The sequence below is a fragment of the Harpia harpyja genome (genome assembly GCF_026419915.1).
Source record: "Harpia harpyja isolate bHarHar1 chromosome 26 unlocalized genomic scaffold, bHarHar1 primary haplotype SUPER_26_unloc_2, whole genome shotgun sequence".
In the NCBI taxonomy this organism is placed as follows: domain Eukaryota; kingdom Metazoa; phylum Chordata; class Aves; order Accipitriformes; family Accipitridae; genus Harpia; species Harpia harpyja.
This window is the reverse complement of record NW_026293174.1, coordinates 16374-37258: the sequence shown is the minus strand read 5'-3', so window position 1 is coordinate 37258 and position 20885 is coordinate 16374. Positions and strand designations below refer to the sequence as shown.

Sequence of the window (20885 nt, the reverse complement as noted above, 5' to 3'; positions counted from 1 at the left end):
GCGGGGGCGGAGGCGCGGCGGAGGGAGCGGCGCGGGCTGGCGGCGCGCGGGAGAGCGGCGCGGCGCGGCTGAGGTGAGGGCGGCAGCGCTCGGAGGGGGCCTGGCCGGTGGGGGGGGGGGGGGGGACGGACGACCGGGCGAAACCCGGGGGCCCGTCCGGTAAGGGGGGGCCGGGCAGGTGCCGGGAGGGGAGGGGGGCGTCCGGTAAGGAGCCCCGGGTGAGGCCGGTTCCCCCTCCCTCACCCCACTTCCGCCTTGCCCCCTCACAGCGCAGCGGCGACCGTAGCGGCGTTGCCATGGCGACGACGGCGCACCCCTATTGGCCGCGTTCGCTGCCGTTGCCGGGCTACGTGGCCAGCGAGCGTCCCGGCTGGCAGTGCGCAGGCGCAGTGGCGGCGGCCGGGGCGGGGGCTGCTGGCTCTGGGCTGGGCGCTGGGCGGGGCGAGGGGCGGGGCAACGAGAAGCCCCGCCCGCCGCCTGGCGCTGGGCTGGTTCCTGATGTGCGCGGGGGTGCATGGGATACTGGAGGGCTATTTCAGCCTGCGGCACCGGGAGCTGCCCGCCGCCACCGGCCTGCTGGCCGACGTCTGTGAGCACCGGGGCGGGGACACTCGGGGGTCCTTGATGGGGGGGGGTATAATGGTGGTCTGGGGAGGGGCTGGGTCTCCTAAGGGGGGGGCTGGGTTCCCTGGGGAGGGTCCTGGCCACCTGGGTCCCTTTGGGGAGGGGTCCCCTGGGGCATCAGTGGGCCCTGGAGGGAAAAGGGGGTTCCCTGGACACCTGGGGAGGGGGCACGTGGGTGCCAGAGGGCCGTGGGGCAGGGTTGGGAGTCCTCTGGATGTCTGGGTCCTCTGAGGGGTGGGGGGGGGGGCACCTGCCTCCCCCGGATGCCTGGGTCACCCCGTCAACCCCGCGCTGCCCGCAGGGAAGGAGTACGCCAAAGCCGACAGCCGCTACGTGACGTGAGTTGGGGAGGCGGACAGGGAGGGAGGGGTGTCTGAGGGACCCGGGCGTCCGGGCTGATCCCGCTCTGTGTGTGCGTCCCCCTTCCAGGAGCGATGACTTCACGGTTGCCATGGAGACAGTGACGGCCTGGGCCTGGGGTCCCCTCAGCTTCCTCACCTTCCTCGCCTTCCTGCGCCGCCACCCCACCCGCTACGTCCTGCAGCTCCTCGTCTCCCTCGGTACGCCTAGGGGAGAGGGATAAGGGGGGGCCGCCCGCATCCCCGGAGCCTCCCGGCCCTCCCCGACGGCATCTCCCTTCCCGCACGCAGGGCAGCTCTACGGGGACGTGCTGTACTTCGCCACGGAGGCTCGGGCGGGCTGGAGCCACAGCGACCCGCAGCCCCTCTACTTCTGGGGCTACTTCGTGGGGCTGAACGGGGTGTGGGTGCTGGTGCCCGGCGCCCTCCTGGTCGACGCCTGCCGCAACCTGGCTGCCGCCCAGCGCGCCCTCGACCGTCCTCGCCACAAGTCCCACTGAGCCAGGACGCCAGCCGGGAGACGCCCCCCCCCCCCCCCCCCGCCGAGGGGCTGCTCGGGGGGCGAATTCGGCACTGGGGGGTCCTCGAGTATTCCGGAGATGGATTGGGCACGTGCCTGCGTCCCATTGGGTGATCCTGGTGCCGGGGTCGTTTTTCTCCACCCCCCCCCATCCACAAGAGCTCAGGGACAGCGGCCTGAATGCCTGGGACCCCCTGGGGGGGGGGCTCCACCCTCATTACTGGGGTTGTGTGATGGGTTTTAATAAATGAGCTGAAAATGGAGCCGTGGGTCTGTGCTGGGGGGGGTGGGAGAGGGAGGGGGTCGGACTCCCCCCCCCCCCCCGAGGGAGGGAGGGGATGGGGAAGGGGGTGTGGTCTGCTGGAGATTGACAGCAGCTGGGGCGGGCTGATGGGAGAGTGCGTGGCAAGTCGGCTCTGCTCCGCCGTTCCTCGGCCAATGGGAAATTAGGTCGCCTGCCGTGGCCAGTGGGAGGGTGGGGTGGGCGGGGTTAGGCTCGGGCCAATCGGCGCTAGGCGTTTTCCTCGCTGCTCCCGCCCGTTCCCAGCGCGTTGAAGCTGGATGGGGCGCCGGTCGCGCGGCAGCCAATCAGCGCCCGCTCTCTCCTTCAGTCCCGCCTTCCCCAGAACCCCCAATCAGCCTCCGCTCCCTCGGCGGCCGGCCGCGCCGCGCAATCAGCGCCCTCTCCTTCACTAACCCCCGCCTCCCCACCTAGCCAATCAGCGCCCGTGTCCTCCTTGAACCCCGCCTCTCCCCCCGCCGCCCAATCAGAGCCCGCTCCCCGGACGGCCCCGCCTCCCAGCGCTCGCCCCAATCAGCGCCCGCCCCGCCCCGGCCGCGCCCCGCCCCCTTCGCCCAATCCGCGGGCAGCCGCGCCGTCGCCGGGGCGACGCCGGTCCCGCCCCCTCCCCCTCCCGCCCCTCCCCGCCGGCCTCCGCGAGGGCGGGACTTCCGCTCCGGCCTCCGGCCAATAGCGGCGCGGCGAGGTCCCCGCCGGCCAATGGCAACGCGGGCGGCGGGCGAGGCGGAAGCGCGGCGGCGGGGTCAGAGGGCGCCGCTGTTGATGTTGACACGGGCCCGGCGGCGGCAGCGCCCCCGCCCGCCTTCCGCGGCCCGACAGCTCCGGCCTCGCCGCCGCGCCCGCGGGGGGGCCTGGGCGAGGCCCCCCCGGCTCCGCGGGGCCCGCGGGTAGCACCAGCGCCCCCGGCGCCTCCCGCGGCCCCTCCGCGGCCCGGCGGGGCCTCCCGGTCCCCCCCTCACCCTCCCCGGTCCGTCCCCCGTCGTCCCCGTCCCCCCTCCCCCCCTCCGGCGCCGCCCCATGCGCGCCCCGCCATGACGATCCTCCCGAAGAAGAAGCCGGTACCGGCGCCCGACGGCGACGGCGACTCGGGCCCGGACGCCGGCCCCGAGCGCGGCGCGGACGCCGGCCCCGAGCGCGGCCCCGGTGGCGTGGGCGAACCCGTCGGTCCCGGCGGCGTCGGGGGACCGCGGCCCAGGGCTTCGCCGCCGCCGCCGTTAAGGGGCTGGGCCGGGCTGCCGGCCGCTGGTTCGCCCCCCCCCGCCGGCCCCGGCGGTCCCGTCGGCGGCGGCCCCGGCGCGGGGGACGGCCCCGGGTCGCTGCTGGGGCTGGAGGCGGCGGCGTTGGGCCTGCCCGAGCCCCGCGGGCCCGGCGGAGGCGGCGGCGGAGGCGGCCCCGGACACAGCAAACGACGGCGGCGTGGCGGGGCCGGGCCCAGCGGCGGCCCCGGTGGCGGAGGCCCCGGCTGCGGCGGCCCCGGCGGGATGGGGCTGGGACTGGGGATGGGCCCCGGCGGCAGCCCCGGCCCCGACGAGGCGGGAGGCGGCTACAACAGCGAGGACGAGTACGAGGCCGGGCGGGTGGAGATGGACCCGGCCACGGCCGAGCAGGTGCGGGGACCGGGGGGGGGTGGCTGGAGGCACCGGGAACCGGGAGGGGGGGGACACCTGGGGGCAGGGCAGGTGGGGCTGGGGAAAACCGGGGGGGGACCCGAGTGTGGCACGGAGGGGGTTTAGGGCCTCCCCGGGTGTCCCCGAGTGGGACGGAGGGGGTTTAGGGTCTCCCCGGGTGGTATGGAGGGGGTTAGGGTCTCCCCGAGTGGCACGGAGGGGTTTAGGGTCTCCCCGGGTGTCCCCACGTGGCACGGAGGGGGTTTAGGGCCTCCCCGGGTGTCCCCGGGTGGCACGGAGGGGGTTTAGGGCCTCCCCGCGTGGCACGGAGGGGGTTTAGGGTCTCCCTGGGTGTCCCCACGTGGCATGGAGGGGGTTTAGGGTCTCCCCGGGTGTCCCCGAGTGGCACGGAGGGGGTTTAGGGTCTCCCCGGGTGTCTCCGAGTGGCACGGAGGGGGTTTAGGGTCTCCCCGGGTGTCCCCGGGTGGCACGGAGGGGGTTTAGGGCCTCCCCGGGTGTCCCCGTGTGGCACGGAGGGGGTTTAGGTCTCTCTGGGTGTCCCCACGTGGCACGGAGGGGGTTTAGGGCCTCCCCGGGTGTCCCCGTGTGGCACGGAGGGGGTTTAGGGCCTCCCCGGGTGTCCCCGAGTGGCACGGAGGGGGTTTAGGGTCTCCCCGGGTGTCTCCGAGTGGCACGGAGGGGGTTTAGGGTCTCCCCGGGTGTCCCCGGGTGGCACGGAGGGGGTTTAGGGCCTCCCCGGGTGTCCCCGTGTGGCACGGAGGGGGTTTAGGTCTCTCTGGGTGTCCCCACGTGGCACGGAGGGGGTTTAGGGCCTCCCCGGGTGTCCCCGTGTGGCACGGAGGGGGTTTAGGGTCTCTCTGGGTGTCCCCACGTGGCACGGAGGGGGTTTAGGGTCTCCCCGGGTGTCCCCGAGTGGTAAGGAGGGGGTTTAGGGCCTCCCCGAGTGGCACGGAGGGGGTTTAGGGTCTCCCCGGGCGTCCCCGCGTGGCACGGAGGGGGTTTAGGGTCTCCCCGGGCGTCCCCGCGTGGCACGGAGGGGGTTTAGGGCCTCCCCGTGTGTCCCCGTGTTGTCACCCCCCCCCCCCGGTCGTGTGCATCACACGAGGGGATCGTCCCTGCTGCGTGTTCCCCCCCCCCCCCCAGGAACCCCCCTCGTCCCCGTGTCTCTCCCTGTGTCACACGGGACCCCCCCCCGCCCGTGCTCGTCCCCACGTAGGACGAGGGTCGTGTCCCCAGGAGACCCTCCCTCCCTCCCCCCGGGGGCCCTTGACCTCCCCCCCCCGGTGCGTGGGTGCCGGTGCCGAGCCCGGCTGTGTCTCCAGCAGGAGCACCGGTTCGAGAAGGCGCTGCGGGAGAAGAAAGGCTTCATCATCAAGCGCATGAAAGAGGACGGTGCTTGTCTCTTCCGGGCCGTGGGTGAGCCCCGTGTCCCCCCTCCCTTCGCCCCCACCCCAGCACGGGGCTTCCAGGCCTCTCTGGGTGGGGGCTGACCCCCCCCTCGCTGTCCTTTCGTGTCCGTCCCCCCTCCTTTCCCCATCCCGGTGCCGCCAGCCGACCAGGTGTACGGAGACCAGGACATGCACGAGGTGGCAAACACTGCATGGATTATCTGGTGAGGCGCTGGGAGGGGACGGTGGGGCACTGAGGTGTACGGGGGGGGGGCGATGGGAGGGGGACTGGGGGGGGCACTTGGGGGTCCCGGGGGGTGCAAGGATATGCTGGGATCCCCTGGAGGGGGATTGGAAGGATTTGGGGGATACTGGGATATGTTGGGAGGCGCTGGGATGTGCTCAGAGGTACTGGGGGAGGGCGCTCAGAGCACTGGGGGGGGGAGCGGGCTGCTATCCCCCCGCCCTCCCCAATGTCCCCCGGTGTTTCCTGAGGTCCCCAATGTCCCCAGGGCTCCCCCGTGCCCACGGGGCTGCCCCGCTCGATGTTCTCGGTGTCCCTGGGGCAGCCCGTGGCGTCCCTGTGCTCCACACAACCCCCCCCAGCGTCCCTCACCGCCCCGGAGGCTGCCCCGTCGTCCCCTGACGTCCCCCGACGTCCCCTCCCCCCCCAGATGAAGAACGCCGACTACTTTTCCAACTACGTGACGGAGGATTTCACCACCTACATCAACCGCAAACGCAAAAGCACGTGCCACGGCAACCACATCGAGATGCAAGCCATGGCCGAGATGTACAACCGTCCCGTCGAAGTCTACCAGTACGGCACGGTGCGTCCGCCCCGCGGGGCCACGGGGACGGCGGGGTGGGGGGTCCCTGAGACACCGTGAGGGTTCCCAGGGTGCTGTTGGGGTGTCCCCTGTGGTTTTCTGGGGTTCTCCAGGATGCTGGGGGGGGGGAGGGGGAGTTCTCTGTGGTGCCATGGAGGTCCCAGCAGCGCTCTGGGGTCCCCAAGGTGCTTTAGGGATCGCTGGGGTCCCCGAGGGACCCCCAGGATGATGACGTGGACTTCCCCGAGGGGCTTCCCGCGGCGTCTGTGGGCTGCCCAAGGTGTCGTAGGGGACTCTGAGGTTCCTGTGGGTACCCCAGGGTGCTGATGTGGGGTCCCTGGGGGGCTGGGGAGGGGAGGGGGGTCCCTGTAGGTCCACGGGGTCCCCGCGTCCTGTTGGGGGGGGGGGGGTTCCCACGTAGCTGTGGGGCGGCGGGGGCTGCCGCCGTGCTGACGGGGTGCCCGCAGAGCCCATCAACACCTTCCACGGGATCCAGCACAACGAGGACGAGCCCATCCGCGTCAGCTACCACCGCAACATCCACTACAACTCTGTCGTCAACCCCAACAAGGCCACCATCGGCGTGGGGCTGGGGCTGCCCTCCTTCAAACCAGGGGTCAGTGGGGCTGGGGGGGCGCAGGGGGGGGCTGGGAATCCCCTTGCTGTGGGGCTGGGGGGTGCCCTCCTTCAAACTGGGGGTCAGTGGGGCTGGGGGGTGCGGAATCCCTTGCCGTGGGGCTGCTCTTCTTCAAAGTGGGGGTCAGTGGGGGCTGGGGGGGTCTGGGAATCCCCTTGCTGTGGGGCTGGGGGTGCCCTCCTTCAAAGTGGGGGTCAGTGGGGCTGGGGGGGCGTGGGAATCCCCTTGCCGTGGGGCTGCCCCCCTTCAAAGTGGGGGTCAGTGGGGCTGGGGGGGCGCAGGAATCCCCTTGCCGTGGGCTGGAGGTGCCCTCCTTCAAACTGGGGGTCTTTGGGGGAGGTCCTGTGGGTGGGTGGGGCCACGGAGGGGGTGTGGCCAGACTTAGCCCTGCCTGCAACAGCCTTCTTTGTCTGAGGGGTGTGTCTAAGCTAAGCGTGGCCCCACCCCCAGCTGGCAGCCCTGGTTTAGGAGTGGTGGGTCTCCAGGGGTGGGGCCTGGCTCTGGGGGTGTGGCTTGTTGGGGGGATGTGTCCAACTGGCGGGGGCGTGGCCTGCGTGTGGGGCGTGACTAAGCATTGCCCCACCCCCTGCTGGCAGCTGGGTGAGCTGTGTCCGGGGGGGTGGAGCCTTCTGGGGGTGTGGCCTAACAGAGGGGGTGGAGCTTGCAGTGAGGTAAGGCTTTTTAATGGAGATGTGTCTGAGTGAGGCTCCACCCCCAGCTGGACGGGGGGGGGTGGCCTAGCATGGCCACGCCCCCCAGCTTGGTCTGGGGCGCTGTCTGCCCGTGGGGGCGGAGCCTTGGGGGCGTGTCCTGTTGGAGGGGCGTGTCCAAGCCCGGCCCCGCCCTCCCCCCAGCTGGCAGAGCAGTCCCTGATGAAGAGCGCCATCAAGACCTCGGAGGAATCCTGGATCGAGCAGCAGATGCTGGAGGACAAAAAGCGGGCGACCGACTGGGAGGCCACCAACGAGGCCATCGAGGAGCAGGTGGCCCGCGAGTCCTACCTCCAGTGGCTACGTGACCAGGAGAAGCAGGCCCGGCAGGTGGGGTGCCCCGCAACCCCCCCCCGGGGGGCGTAGGGACTGCTGCAGACACCCCCCCCCCACCTTCAATGGGGTGCTGGTGTCCCTCCCTGGCTGCCTGCCCCGGGGACAGCGGTGGGCGCGGGGGGGGTGTGACGCGTCTCCCGTGTCCCCGCAGCCCCGCAAGGCCAGCGCCACGTGCAGTTCGGCCCACGGCGGCGGCGGCCAGCGGCCTGGAGGAGTGGAGCGGGCGCTCGCCCCGGCCCCGCAGCGCCGCCCCCTCGCCCGAGCACCCCGGCCTGCACCCCGAGGCGCCCCGGCCCCAAGCCCCCCTCGCCCGGTGCCCCCCCGGCTGGCAAGCCCCCCTCGCCCTGTGCCCCAGGTGGGTACTCGTGGGGGGGTTGGGGGAGACAAGTGGGGTGCTGGGGGACTCAGAGTGGGTGCTGTGGGGTGCTACAGGGTGCTGGGGGGGGGGTCAGGTGGCTGTTAAAGGGAGTTGAGGGCCGCATACTGGTTGTTATGGGGTGCTGGGGGGTGGGGGAGCCCCAAGCTGAGTGCTGGGGAGGGTTATGGGCCCTCAAACTGGGAGTTATGGGGTGCTGGGAGCCCCAGACTGGCTACTAGGGGGTAGGGGGGGCAAATGGGGGTAGGTGGGTGCTGGATGGGACAGGGGGCTGCTGGGGGCCTCAGGGCTGGCGTGCCTGGGACCCCCCCCTGCCACGTGCCTGCCCCTCAGGACCAGCAGCCAGCTGGGGGCAGGTGGGGGCCGGGCAACCCCCCCACTGGTGTCCCTGTACCCCGCGCTGGAGTGCCGTGCCATCATGCAGCAGATGTCCCCCACTGCCTTCGGTGAGCGGAGGGGGGGGCCGGGTGTGGGGCTGGGGGGGATCTGAGAGTGGAGGGGGGGGTCTCAGTTTGGGGGGGGGGGGTTGGAGATGTGGGGGGGGTCTGGGGGTGGGGGGCTTAGGGTTGGGGGGAGATTTAGGGTTGCCATTTTTGGGGTGTTGGGGGGCGTGTCTCAGCTTGGGGGGGGAGCCTTGGTTTTGGGGATGTTGTGTCATGGTTTTGGGGGGGGAACCTTGAGTTTTGGGGATTTGAGCTTGGCAGCGCTCTGGATTTGGGGGAAAAGATCTCTGCTGGGGGATCTGTCCCATTTTGCTGCAATCTGGGGGCGGGGGGGGGGGTATGATACAGTCTCTTAACTTTGGGAGGGAGTGTGAGAAGCTTCACTTGGGGGGGTAGCCAACTTCTAGCCCCCCCCAAAGTCAGGGCTCATTGCCGTCCCTTCTGGGGCGATGCCGGGGGGATCTGTGGGGTCATGTTACCCCCCCCCCCCCCCACTTAAACTCCACCTCTCCCCCAATTTTGCGGCCTCCCCAGGCCTCAACGACTGGGAGGACGACGAGATCCTGGCGTCGGTGCTGGCCGTCTCGCAGCAGGAGTACCTGGAGACCATGAAGACCTCCCGCCACAGAGACCCCGCTGCTGACAAGAGTTGATATTGAACCCCCGGACTGCGCCCCGGCCCCCCCCCCTGCCGCCCCCCCCCCCCGGCCCCCCCAGGGACCTCTAGGTGCATGGCGGCCCAGGCTGGGGGGGGGGGGGGGGGGGGGGCGTTTTATTTTGGGGAAACCCCCCCCTCCCGGCTTTACTAGGACGTCTCCTGGCCGGGGAGAGAAGGGGGACACAGCGCTGGACGCCGCGAGACAAACCTCGGCTATTTGGGGGGGGGGGGGTAAGAGAAGCCCCCCCCTTGCATAACTACAGCTGGAAGGACTGGGGGAAGAGGTGGGGGGGGGGAAGGGGGGGGGGCTCCTATTTTTTGTAGGGTCTCCCCTTTCTGTCCCAGTGGGATTTTGCTGTTTGGGGAGGAGGGAGGGGTCCCCCTCTCTGCCCCCCCCGCCCCTCCTGGAGCATCCTGCCCCCCCCCCCCCAGCACCCCAGGGTGGGGGAGGGTGCGAGGTGAGGCTGGGGGTGCTGCTCCCTGACACCGCCCCCCCCCAACACCCCCCTGCACCCCGTTATTAAACTGATGCCCGGCAGCCCCCCGGCCCTGTCTCTTCATGGGGAGAGGGGCTCATTGCCTCCCCCCCCACCTTCCCCAGGGCAGGCTGGGGGTGTCCCCACACCTTTTTTGGGGGCGGGCTGGCTTCTTCCAGAGCCATTTTGGGGGTCTTTCTGTCCCCCCCCCGGGGAGGGGGGGGGGGGATTAAAACCTCTTGGGGGGGGGTAAGAGAGCTTTGGGGGGGTAGAACAGCTTTGGGGGGGTAGAGCAGCTTTGGGGGTGCTGCCCTTTTGCCCTGGGGGCAGTTTTGGGGGTGTCCGGGGGGGTGGGCAAAGCCTTTTGGGGGGGGTAGGACCCCTTTGGGTAGCACCCACCACCATTTTTGAGGCCCCGGGACCGATTTTGGGGAGCTGCCCCCCCCCCCCCAAGAAGCGGGGGGGGGGGGGGGTTACCTCGCGGTTGCCATGGTTGCGCGGCGGGGAGTGATGACGCGCGGCGGCGGGAGCGGCGTCACTTCCGGGTGCGCGGAGTCTAGAGAGCGCAGGCGGCGGCACCGGGACCGGGCTGCGGTCTGGGACCGGGGGGGGCCCTCCGGGACCGGGGGGGGGGGGGGCTCTCCGGGACGCTCCGCCGGGTCCCCGCGGGCCTTAACGGCGGCTCCGACCGGCTGCCGGGTCCCGCCGTCGTTCCGTGACCCCCGAGCGTGTCCATAAACCTCCCGCTCTGCTCCCGTCGCCTGTTCCCGGGCCGTTCGCTGCCCCGCAGGCGGTCCCGCTTCGGCTCCGCGCTCACGGTGGCCCCTTGGTCCTCGGCCGTTCGTTTTGGGGCCAAAGGAAGGATTTCAGCGCTTCCAGCAGCCGCCGGGGCCGCAGCTGCTGGCGGGGGGGGGCGGGGTTAGTGAACGGTGGCTCTGCTCGCCCCGTCCAGGAGGCGATAGTACGGGGGTTTGGGGGGATACTGGGGCTCTCGGGGGTGCTGTCGCGATACGGAGGCTCTCGTGGGGGGGGTGTTGGGGGCTCGCTATGTCGCGACAAAGGGCTGCCGGGGGCTCCGGCTCACCTCGTGCGAGCGCTAGGGCCTGCGCGGGTCCCGTCACCATGGCGACGGGGTGAGCGGGGCAAGGGGCGGGGCCACGGCCCGAGCGCGGCTTCCTATTGGCCAGTCGCCGTCGGCTGCCGTTTCCCGCCCCTCCCCGCCCGTCGCGGTGGGGGGGGGGGGTGTGGAGCGCATGCGCAGAGGTGGCGCGCGCGGCATGGAGCTGCGCGGGGGGCTGGCGGCGGCGGCGGGCGCGAGGACCGGTGAGGGGAAAAGCCGTTTGTGGGGGGACAACGGCGGTGCCGGGGATGGGGGGGGGGTACTGTGAGGGGAAAACGGGTGGTCCCTGCCCGGAGGCCTACGGAGGGGTCCGGGGGAGGTCTGAGGGGAAAGGGGGGGCGTCCCGGGTGGGGTCGTGAGGGGACAGTGGGGGTCGTGAGGGGAAAGTGGGGGTCCTGGGGCTAGGGGGGTGTCCTGAGGGGGATCGTGAGGGAGAACTGGGTGCCTCGCGGCAGGGGGGTCCCGAGAGTGGGGGTTTAAGCATGTTTCTGAGGAGAAACAGGTGGTTCCCGGGGCGGGAAAGGTTTTTAGGTGTCCCGGGAGGTGGTCGTGAGGGAAAGTGGGGGTCCTGGGGGTAGGGGGCGTCCTGAGGGGGATCGTGAGGGAGAACTGGGTACCTCGCGGCGGGGAGGTCCCGAGAGTGGGATTTAAGGGTGTTCTGAGGAAAAACAGGTGGTTCCCGGGGCGGGAAAGGTTTTTAGGTGTCCCGGAGGGGGGTTGTGAGAGGAAAGTGGGGGGTCGTGAGGGAAAGTGGGGGTCCTGGGGCTTGGGGAGGGAGAACTGGGGGCCTCGCAGTGGGGGGGCCCCGAGAGCAGGGTTTAAGGGTGTTTCTGAGGAGAAACAGGTGGTTCCCAGAACGGGAAAGGTTTTTAGGTGTCCCGGGGGCGGGGATGAGGGGAAAGTGGGGGTGCCGGGATTGGAAGCAGAGTGCTGAGGGGATTTGTGAGGGAAAACTGGGGGTCTTGGGACTGGGGGGGGGCGGGGGTGGGGGGGTGTCCCGAGAAGGTTCGTGAGGAAAAAACGGGGGGACTGGTGACCGGGGAAGGACATGGAGTGTCTGGCGAAGGGGTTTAAGGTGTTTTGGGGTGATTTCTGAGGGCAAAGTGGGGGTCCCGGCACCAGGGGAGGGCGGGGGGCACCCCGGGAGGGGGTTTTGAGGGGTTCGGAGAGAATTTCTGGGAAGAAACAGGCTGTTTCTGGCTGGGGGTGTGAGGGGTTCCCAGGGGGGTTCGGAGGAGAACCGGGCAGTTCCTGGCCTGGGGAGGGGGTGGTTTTGACGGGAGAAGGTGGATCTGGGTGGGGGGGGAACACGGGGTCCCTGTGGGGTCTGCTGGGGGGAGCATGGGGGGTGCCTATGGTGCAGGGGGCCCCCATGACCACCTAACAACTCCCCAGATGCAGGCAAGAGGAGGAAAAAGCGCAAAAAGGACAAAAAACGGAAACCGCCCCCACGGTGAGGGAGGATACGAGGGGGGGACAGCGTGGTCGCGACCCCCCTAGAGCCCCCCCATGACCCTTAGAGAGTGGGGAGAACCAGCTGGGGGGGGGCAGAGCTTTTGGGGTGTCCCTGTTCCCCAGGCGGGACAAGCAGAGCCCCCTTTCTGGGGTGGTGGGGCCACATTCCTAGGGCCACCCCTCCCCCTGCCAGGGTTATTTTTACCCCCCTGGTACTTGGGGCCGTGAGGTCATTTCTATTTTGGGGGGGGTGATGTCCCAGCATGCCTCGTACCCCCCCACACTCTGGCTTGGGGGGCCTCCGGGACCTCCTGGAAGTCTCCTGGGACCATTCCCCCATCTCCTTTCCCCCTGTGGGACCACCCTGTGGGCCCCCCCAGCATGGGGGAGAGCCCCGAGGGGACCAGGTATGGGGGGGGGGGCAGACACCTGGCTCCCCTGGGACGGTGTGTGTGTGTGGGGGGGGGGCCAGATACCTGGGTTCCCAGCCTGGCTCTCCCCTTGCAGGAACCCCAGCCCCCCCAATGATGTGTTACCAGAGACCCCCCCTCCTCCGCCCCTGCTGTCGGAGGGGCTGCTGGGCTTTGACGAAGGGGAGCAGGAAGACCCCCGGGACTACTGCAAAGGTGGGGGTGCCCCGACACCTGGGTCCATGGTGGGGGGTGGGGAGCACCCAGACACCAGGGTGCCAGACTGCCCCCTCCCTCCGTGCCCCCCCCCCCCAGGTGGGTATTACCCCGTGCGGATTGGGGACCTCTTCAACGGGCGCTACCACGTGGTGCGCAAGCTGGGCTGGGGGCACTTCTCCACCGTCTGGCTCTGCTGGGACATCCGGTGAGTGCCCAGACCCCCGGGACCCCCACGCTGGAGGGGGGGGTGTCTTGGGGGGGGCTTCCCCGGACTCCTGCGTCCCCTCCGCAGGCGGGGAAGCGGTTCGTGGCGCTGAAGGTGGTGAAGAGCGCGCCCCAGTACACGGAGACGGCCTTGGACGAAATCAAGTTGCTGAAATGTGTGAGTGCGCCCCAGCCCCCCCCCAAACCGAAGACCCCCTGGGCCCCTCCAACCCCCTGTAACACCACCCCCCCCCCCCGTGCTCCCCCAGGTCCGCGACTCGGACCCCAGCGACCCCAAGCGGGAGAACATCGTACAGCTCATCGACGACTTCAGGATCTCGGGGGGTCAACGGCGTCCGTATCCTTCTGGGGACCCAAGTGTCCGGGGGCCCCCCTCTCCTCCCCAGGGTGGGTCCTGGGCTGGGGGGCCCTGCATCCCCTGCCCTGTGGGGGGGTCCCAGGCGTCCAGGCGCTCCTTGACCCCCCCCCCCCGAGACGTGTGCATGGTGCTGGAGGTGCTGGGCCACCAGCTCCTGCGCTGGATCATCAAGTCCAACTACCAGGGGCTGCCCCTGCCCTGCGTCAAGAGCATTGTGCGACAGGTGAGAGGGGGCCCCCGCGTCCACCCCACGTCCCCCCAGCTCCTTGGGGAGACCCCCTGTATCCCTGTGGGACCCCAAATGTCCTGCCTAGACCCCTCCAAATCCCCCCGCCACCACCCACATCCCCACGGGAACCTCAAGCATTCCCTCTAGAGCCCCCCAATGTCCCCTGTGGGTTCCCCCAGATTCTCATGGGGACCCCAAATGTCCCACCTAGGACCCCCTCATGTTCCCCTGCTGGGGTCGATGTGAGGGAGGGTTGCTGGCCCCCCCCCCTCCCCGAGTCTCAGGGAGCACCCCCTGATTTGGGGCTGCTCCCCTTGCGTCGGGGCGCAGGTGCTGGAGGGGCTGGACTACCTGCACACCAAGTGCAAGATCATCCACACGGACATCAAGCCCGAGAACGTGCTGCTGCGGGTGGGGGAACCCTTCGTGCGGCAGCTGGCGGCTGAGGCCGCGCGCTGGGCCCGGGGGGGGCGGCCCCCCCCAAAGCGCAGGTACCCCCGGGAGCTCTGGCACCGTGCCGGGGGGGGCCCAGACACGTGGGACCCCCGGTGTGGCCTCATCTGATCCCCCCCTCCCCCTTTTTTTTTTTTTTTTTCCTTCCCCAGTGAGCTCCGCGCCCCAGGACGTCCCCGTGAGTGTCTCAGGGAGGCAGCCCCTCCTCACGCGCCTCTTCGCACGCCTGCGTGACTTCGCGCGCCTCCTCGCACGCGTGCCTGCCCTCGCGCGCCTCTTCGCACGCCTGCGTGACTTCCCGCGCCTCCTCGCACGCGCCTGCGACCCCGCACGGCTCCTCCTGCGGGTGTGTGACCCCCGCGCAACTCCTCGCACCCCCTGCACGGCGCTTTGCACCCCCGCCCCTCGTGTGAGCGGGGGGGCCCCCCCCCGCGTGCGAGGCACCCCCTCGTGCGAACGGCCGCTCCCCCCCCCGCTGCACCGCGGCAGGAGCGGCTCTCTCGCGCCCAGCGGCGGCGGCGACAACGGCGGCAGCGGCGCCAGAGCCGCCTCCTGGCCCAGCGCCTGCAGGACCTGCAGCACCTGCGGGAGGACCGGGGGGTCCCCGGGGGTCCCCGATGAAGCTGGTCAGTGCTTGGGGGGGGGGGGGGGGGGGGGGTCCTGGGGACCCCCGGGGGGAGCTTGGGGTCTCCTGGGGCGTGGGGGAGAGGACAGTGGAGGTCCCCAGGGGAGGATTCAGCGTTGTCTGTGGTGGCTGTGAGGTGGTTTGGGGTCCCTGGGGGGGTTGGGAGTCCTGGGGGGGGGGGAGCAGGAGCCGTAGAGAATGATTTTGGGGGTCTCTGGGGGTGGTTTTAGGCCCTTCGGCAGGTGGGTTTGGGGCTCGGGGGGCTGGTTTTGGGGGGTTCCACGAGGGCTGGGTGGGTCGGCCCCCCCGAGGCTGCTGTAGGGGGTCCTGGGGGGGGGGGGGCTGGAGGGAAACCTGGGAGCTTTGGGGGGTGGGGGGGGAGTTGGGGTGTTGACATGGGGATTTCTCCCCTTCCTTTTGGGGGCTCCCAGGATTTGGGGGGGGCTCTCAGGGTCTTCTCCCTCCTGCAGAGGCACCCCCCCTGGATGAAGGGGGAAGCCCCCCCCAGCGGCGCCTCTTCCTCGGGGGTGCACACCCTGCAGGCCGGCGGCTCAAGCGACGGGCTCTCAGGGGGCTCCTCCATCTCGGGGGGGGGCCCCCCCCCAGCGCCCCCCCCAGCGCCCCCCCAGCCCCAGCTCTGCCTCTGACTCCCTCCTCACCCCCACCTCCAGCTCCCTCATCTCGGGGGGCTCAGGGGGGCCCCCCGCCCCCCTCGGTCAGCGGGGGGGGGCCCCAGGGGGATATTGGGGGGCAGCTGGGATTGGGGGGCAAGTGGGGTTGGAGGGGGGGGGAAGTTGGGGGGCAATTGGAGGTCCTGAGGGGCAGAGGGGGGCAAGTGGAGGTGGGAGGGTGGAGTTGGGGGGCAGTTGGGGTTGCAGGGGGGAGGTTGGGGGGGGCAATTGGGGTGGATGGGGGATATTGGGGGTCCGGGGGGGGTGGTGTTGGAAGGCAATGGGGGCTGGGGGAGGACTTGGGGGGCTACCGGGTGTGCTGGGTGGTGTTGGGGGGCAATGGGAGGGTGCTGAGGTGGTCTTGGGGGGGTAACGGTGGGTCTTGGGGGGCAGGTGGGGATTCTCGTGGGGGGCGGGGGGGTATTGGGGTGCCCCCCGCTGACATCCCCGCCGCCACCACACAGGTGAGGGGGTGCTGGGGGGGCACGAGAACCCCCTGGACCCCCGCTGCGCACCCCGGCTGCGTGTCAAGATTGCCGACCTGGGCAACGGCTGCTGGGTGGTGAGCGGGGGACCTTGGTTTTGGGGTGTCCCGCAGCGGTTTTGGGACAGATGGGGGTTGGGGGCAGTGGGGGGGGGGGGTCGTCGTGGTGTGTCCCCATCCCCCCCCCCGCCCAGGCAGGGCGTGACACGCCGCCCCCTCCCCGCGCAGCACCGGCACTTCACGGAGGACATCCAGACGCGGCAGTACCGGGCCCTGGAGGTGCTGTTGGGGGCGGGTTACGGACCCCCCGCCGACATCTGGAGCACCGCCTGCATGGTGAGGGGTCCCTCCCTGCGGCCTGCCCCACGGCGCGCCCCACGGCACGCCCCACGGCGCGCCCCACGGCCCCTCACTGCCCCGCTCTGCCGCCAGGCCTTCGAGCTGGCGACGGGCGATTACCTCTTCGAGCCCCACTCGGGGGAGGACTACAGCCGGGACGAGGGTAGGCGGGGCCTCGGGGCGGGGCCTCGGGTGGAGCAGGGTGGGTGGAGAAGGGGGAGGAGGGGGTGGGGCCGGGGAGGGGCGTGGCCTGACATGCTCCACCCCCCTAGACCACATCGCCCATGTGATCGAGCTGCTGGGGGAGATCCCGCGGCACGTGGCGCTGGGGGGACGCTACTCCCGGGAGTTCTTCAACCGCCGCGGTGAGGGGCGGGGCTAAAGGGGGTGGGGCGCTGCGGGCGGGGCAAGGTTGGGAGGAATAAAAGGTGGGGGTGGGGCTACGCAAATGGCGGCAGAGCACACCATACCCGTAGGGGCGTGCCCACTGGGCAGAGGGAGCATGGCAGGCTCATGGGGGGGGGTGGGACCTCCCAGGATGGTCACGCCCAACCCCGCCCCGCAGGGGAGCTGCGTCACATCCGCCACCTGCGGCCCTGGGGGCTGCGGGCGGTGCTACAGGAGAAGTACGAGTGGCCCCGGGGGGCGGCCGCCGCCTTCGCTCGCTTCCTGCGGCCCATGCTGGCTTTCGAGCCCGACCGCCGCGCCACCGCCGCCCAGTGCCTGTGCCACCCCTGGCTCTGCCCCTAGCCCCGCCCTGCAAGTGTGAGTGTGAATAAAAGGCGTGGCACAGCCGGGAGGTGGGGTCCTCTGGGGGAGGGGTTTATTGGGGGAGCGGCAGCGGGTTGTCCCGCCCCTCCCCCCCTTAGGGGGGACCCCAGCGTCCGGCTGCCCTAGGCGCGGGGGAGGTGCGAGATGATGCTCTGGATGGCCCCCGAGGTCGTGCCCTGTCCCCCGATGTCGGGCGTGTGCGTCTGGGGGGTGGAGTCTGCCGTCAGGGTGGGGCTTGTTCTGACACCACCCACCGGGGGGGCAATGGACTCAGGCCCTTTGAAAGGGGTAGGGGGCGGGTCTTACCCGGGGATCATCCAATGAGGCAAGGACGGCCTGGCGGATGGTGGAGGCGTGGTTGTGCAGCCTAGGGGAGGGACAGCCAGACACCACACCCACATCAGCAAGCCACACCCACACAGTATGACCTGCCCCTTGAAACTCCATCCCTGTTGTGACACCCCGCCCCCCTGCCCAGCCCCTCCCCAGGGGCTCCCTCCAGGGGCAACCCTGCCCTCTGGGCTGTAAGCCCCACCCCTTGGTTGTAGCCCCACCCACTCAGCCCCTCCCTAGGGCTGCCACTCCCCCCTGCAGGCCAGGCCCCGCCCCACCGGAGGTGGTCCAGCATCATGCAGGCAGCGAGCAGGGTGGCCGTGGGGTTGGCGATGTTGCGGTTGGCGATGCTCTTCCCCGTGTTACGTGTGGCCTGTGGGGGGGGGGGGCAGGGGGGTCACTGGGGGCACCCCAGCATTCCGGGAGACCCCCCCATAGCGCTCCCAATTCCCCCTCCAGTCCTCCCAACCTCCCCAGCCCCCCCTCCCATTCCTTCCCACTGCTCCCAGTAACCCCCGTGGCCCCCCCAGTCCCCCCACCAGGACCCTCGCCCCACCCTGCAACAGCTCTCTGGTGGCTGTAACCAGGGCCCCCCCAACGCCCCCCCCCCAACCCCAGACCCACGGTCTCGAAGACGGCGTAGTCGTGGCCGTAGTTGGCGCCGGGAACGAGGCCGGGGCCCCCCACCAGCCCGGCGCAGACGTTGTTGATGATGTTCCCGTAGAGGTTGGGCATCACCATCACGTCGAACTGCTGCGGGCGCGACACCAGCTGGGGACAGGGAGGGGTTACTGGAGTTACCGGGATTACCGGGAGTGCTGGGGGCGGGGGCGGCCGCCGCCCACCTGCATGGTGGTGTTGTCCACGATCATGCTGCGGAAGCTGATCTCGGGGTACTCGGCGGCCACCTCCTGGCAGCACTGCAGGAACAGGCCGTCCCCCAGCTTCCTGCGGGGACAGGCACGGGGTCAGCGGGCGCCCCCCCCTCCCCGCAGGGGCCCCCCCCTCCCCCCCCGCCCAACGCACATGATGTTGGCCTTGTGGACGGCGGGTGACGGAGCGGCGGGGCGGCGGCGCGGGCCAGGCGGAAGGCGTAGTGGGCGATGCGGCGCGAGCGCCCGGCCGTGATGATCTTCAGGCTCTCCACCACCCCCGCCACGCTCTGGGGACAGCGGGGGGGGGGGCACCGTCAGGGACCCGGGGGCGGGGCCAGGCTGGGGAGGGGCGGGGCTACAGGCGTAGGGAACAGCTAGGCTGGGGGTGGGGCCTGGCCCGCAAGGGGCGGGGGCCGCCCAGAGAGGTACAGCTAGCCACTGGGGAGTGCCGGCATGGAGGGGGGTGTGGTTATGATGGAGGGGGTGGTGTGCCATGACCGAGGGGGTGTGGTCATTTCCCAGGGGCGTTGCCCTGCCACCTTTGGCCCACACCCGGCTGGGGGCGTGGCCAGGGCTGTGTGTACCCAAGGCAAGGCACTGAGCAGCCCCTGTGGGGGGGTGTGGCCCTGCACGGGCGTGGCCTCGGGGGGGGCGTGGCTCACCTCGTGCTCCAGGCTGCTGTACTCGCCCTCGGTGTTCTCCCGCACGATGAGGATGTCGATGTCGCGGTGCCGCGTCTCCACCCCCGGCAGGCTCTGGCAGTGGATCACGTTGGCGTACAGGTCCAGGTTGGTCCTGCCCCGCCCCGACACGTAGGTCAGGCTCTGCCGCTCGGCCACGCCCCCTCCCACAGCTCCCCGCTAACCCCAACGGTTCCCAGTCCCGTCCCCCCGTTCCCCATCTCACCGGATGAGGTTGTTACGGGACTTGTGGCTGGGTGGGAGGTTGTGGTTGGTCTCGATGTTCCCTGGGGAGGGGACGGAGACAGGGTCAGGGCGTCCCCGTGCTGCCGGGGGGGGGGGGCGGTCCCCAAGGCCCCGCACTCACCCTTGAGGGCGACGCCATTGCGGCGGATGGCCATGATGGCGTTGTGCACGTCGTCCTCGGGCGCCTCGGCGCTGACCCGCACCTCCTCGAAGTCCACGGGCACGCAGGCATGCCTGGGAGCGGGGAACGGCCCGGACGCCTGGGTCGCGCGGACAGCCCGGAGGCCTGGGTCCTTGGCTGGGGGCAGGGAGGGGGGCACCCACCTGAAGACCTCTTTGACATGCAGCATCAGTTCGGGGCCGATGCCATCGCCGGGGATCAGCGTCACGGTGTGTGGCGGGCCCCCCATACTTGGCGGGGGGTGGCTGTGGGGGTACGGGGGGGGGGGGGGATGAGGACCCAGGCATCTGGGCCCCCCCTGTCCCCCTCCTCCTTGCCCCCCCCACCTCCCTCATCCCCTGCCTGGGGAACCCAGGCATCCAGGTGGCGTCCATGCAGACCCATGCATGCTCCCCCCGCCCCCATGCTTTTGGGGTCCCCCCCCACCCCGGGTTCCCACCCCCCCCTAGTCTGGCCATACTCACGATGCTGGGCTGCTGCAGGGGGCGGGCGGCCATGGCGCGGGGGAGAAACGGGGGCAGTTAGTCGTGGTGCCGGCAAACGGGGAGGAGGTGGAGAGGGAAGGGAGCCCCCCCCGGGCAATGCCGGGGCCTGCCAAACCCCACCCCTGGCATCCACACAGCAAGAACAACATGCTCCAGCCCCCTACGGGCCCCAGGCACCCCAGCAGGAGGACGCTGGGAGCCCTCTAAGTACCCCCCCCCACACACACCCCCCAAAGTGGGGGGCTCGCAGCCCCTGCCGTGCCCCAGCCTCAACAGAGAGGCCAACGGGGGGGGCCCCCCCAAACCTCCCCCTGTCCCTGAGAGAGGGCAGGGTGGGTTTGGGGACCCCCTGCCCCAGCACAGGGGGCACCCCATGGTCCCTGTGACCCCCCCTCCCTGTCCTGTCCCCCCCTCTGCCCCGAGTGTTAGAGGGCCCTGGGGTACTGAGGGGGGGGGGGGGGGGGAGACCCCCCCCCAGACAGGGCACTTACAGGTGGGAGGTGGCGCCGCTCTGCATCGTGAGAAATCCACGCCTGGGGGGGGGGGGACGGACAGGGAGGGGAAGGGAGAGGTCACAGCTCAGGTAACTGGGTCTGGCTGAGCTGGGGGATCCCAGGGCTCACCCAGACGGCTGCAAGTGTCCGGACGCCCGGGTCCTTCGGGGGGGGGGCACCTGGACACCTACCCCCCCCCTCCACTTTCGGCCAACCGCAGAGGATTCTGGGATTGAGCACCGAACACCTCCCCCCCCCCCCGCTTTGTCACCCTCCCCAAGCGGTTCAGGCATACGGACCAACCCCCCCTAGAAATATCAACCAATCAGCGAGGAAAGCGCTGCCCCCGCCCGCCCACTCTCTCGGCGCACAGCCAATCAGCAATGGCGGGCTCGGGCGGCTCCACGGCGAGAGCCAACCAGAACCCGAGCCGCCTCACGGCTAGTCCCGCCCCGCCGCGCCGCCGCCTCCAATCAGTTCTCCGTAGTCCGCCCGCGCACCGCCCGCCCGCCCGCGAGCTGGCCAATCAGAGCGCAGCACTTCGCCACCACAGCGGGGCCCGCCGCCCAGCTCCCGAGGGGCGAGGCGGGGGGGAGGTAAGAACCGTCCCGCCGCCCCGGCACTCACCGGGCGCGGCCCCAGCACTGCCGGTACCCAGAGCCGCCGCGCCGCTGCCAACGCCGCCGCCATTGCTGTTCTCCGCGATGGCCGCCGCACCGCTCTCGCGAGATGTCCGCTCCGCCCAGGGACGGGGCTTGGCTGAAGCGCCGGATCTCGCGAGACCTCCCGCCTAGCCCACCCGCCCCGTGCTTTCCCTCACGCCGCCGGCAGAGCCACAGAAGTCGCGGCGGCCATTTTGTGCCTGGGAGGCGAGGCGTGGCGGCGCATGCGCAGGGCGGCCCCGCGCGCGCTCCCTCAGAGGGGCGCGGGAGAGGCGGTGCCGCCC

General features: G+C 71.0%; 4 protein-coding genes across 4 annotated transcripts; 3 read left to right on the top strand and 1 right to left on the bottom strand.

Annotated features, from left to right (window-relative positions):
* The first annotated feature begins 3 nt into the window (after nt 1–3).
* EBP (EBP cholestenol delta-isomerase) lies at nt 4–1766 on the top strand. Its single transcript, XM_052779269.1, is given in 6 exon segments — nt 4–73; nt 270–407; nt 409–589; nt 926–962; nt 1054–1184; nt 1275–1766. Coding segments are annotated over 5 exon segments (669 nt in total). The 5' UTR covers nt 4–73; nt 270–296; the 3' UTR covers nt 1484–1766.
* A 1024-nt stretch (nt 1767–2790) lies between these two features.
* On the top strand, nt 2791–9053 carry OTUD5 (OTU deubiquitinase 5). Its single transcript, XM_052779270.1, is given in 12 exon segments — nt 2791–3411; nt 4755–4848; nt 4984–5019; nt 5022–5044; nt 5495–5654; nt 6118–6266; nt 7142–7327; nt 7485–7517; nt 7519–7620; nt 7622–7689; nt 8043–8155; nt 8687–9053. Coding segments are annotated over 12 exon segments (1659 nt in total). The 5' UTR covers nt 2791–2835; the 3' UTR covers nt 8806–9053.
* A 1472-nt stretch (nt 9054–10525) lies between these two features.
* SRPK3 (SRSF protein kinase 3) lies at nt 10526–16668 on the top strand. The gene is given in 18 exon segments (XM_052779267.1): nt 10526–10609; nt 11802–11859; nt 12369–12487; nt 12587–12699; nt 12783–12872; nt 12964–13035; nt 13037–13052; nt 13190–13296; nt 13633–13793; nt 13908–13933; nt 14245–14381; nt 14851–14991; nt 14993–15095; nt 15516–15613; nt 15764–15871; nt 15968–16037; nt 16147–16239; nt 16440–16668. Coding segments are annotated over 18 exon segments (1743 nt in total). The 5' UTR covers nt 10526–10563; the 3' UTR covers nt 16625–16668.
* Nucleotides 16669–16671: 3 nt separating this feature from the next.
* Nucleotides 16672–20681, bottom strand: IDH3G (isocitrate dehydrogenase (NAD(+)) 3 non-catalytic subunit gamma). The gene is given in 13 exon segments (XM_052779265.1): nt 16672–16848; nt 16952–17012; nt 17257–17351; nt 17603–17749; nt 17824–17926; nt 18005–18042; nt 18045–18140; nt 18516–18648; nt 18760–18820; nt 18901–19013; nt 19104–19205; nt 19937–19978; nt 20567–20681. Coding segments are annotated over 12 exon segments (1056 nt in total). The 5' UTR covers nt 19963–19978; nt 20567–20681; the 3' UTR covers nt 16672–16767.
* Between the last annotated feature and the right edge of the window lie 204 nt (nt 20682–20885).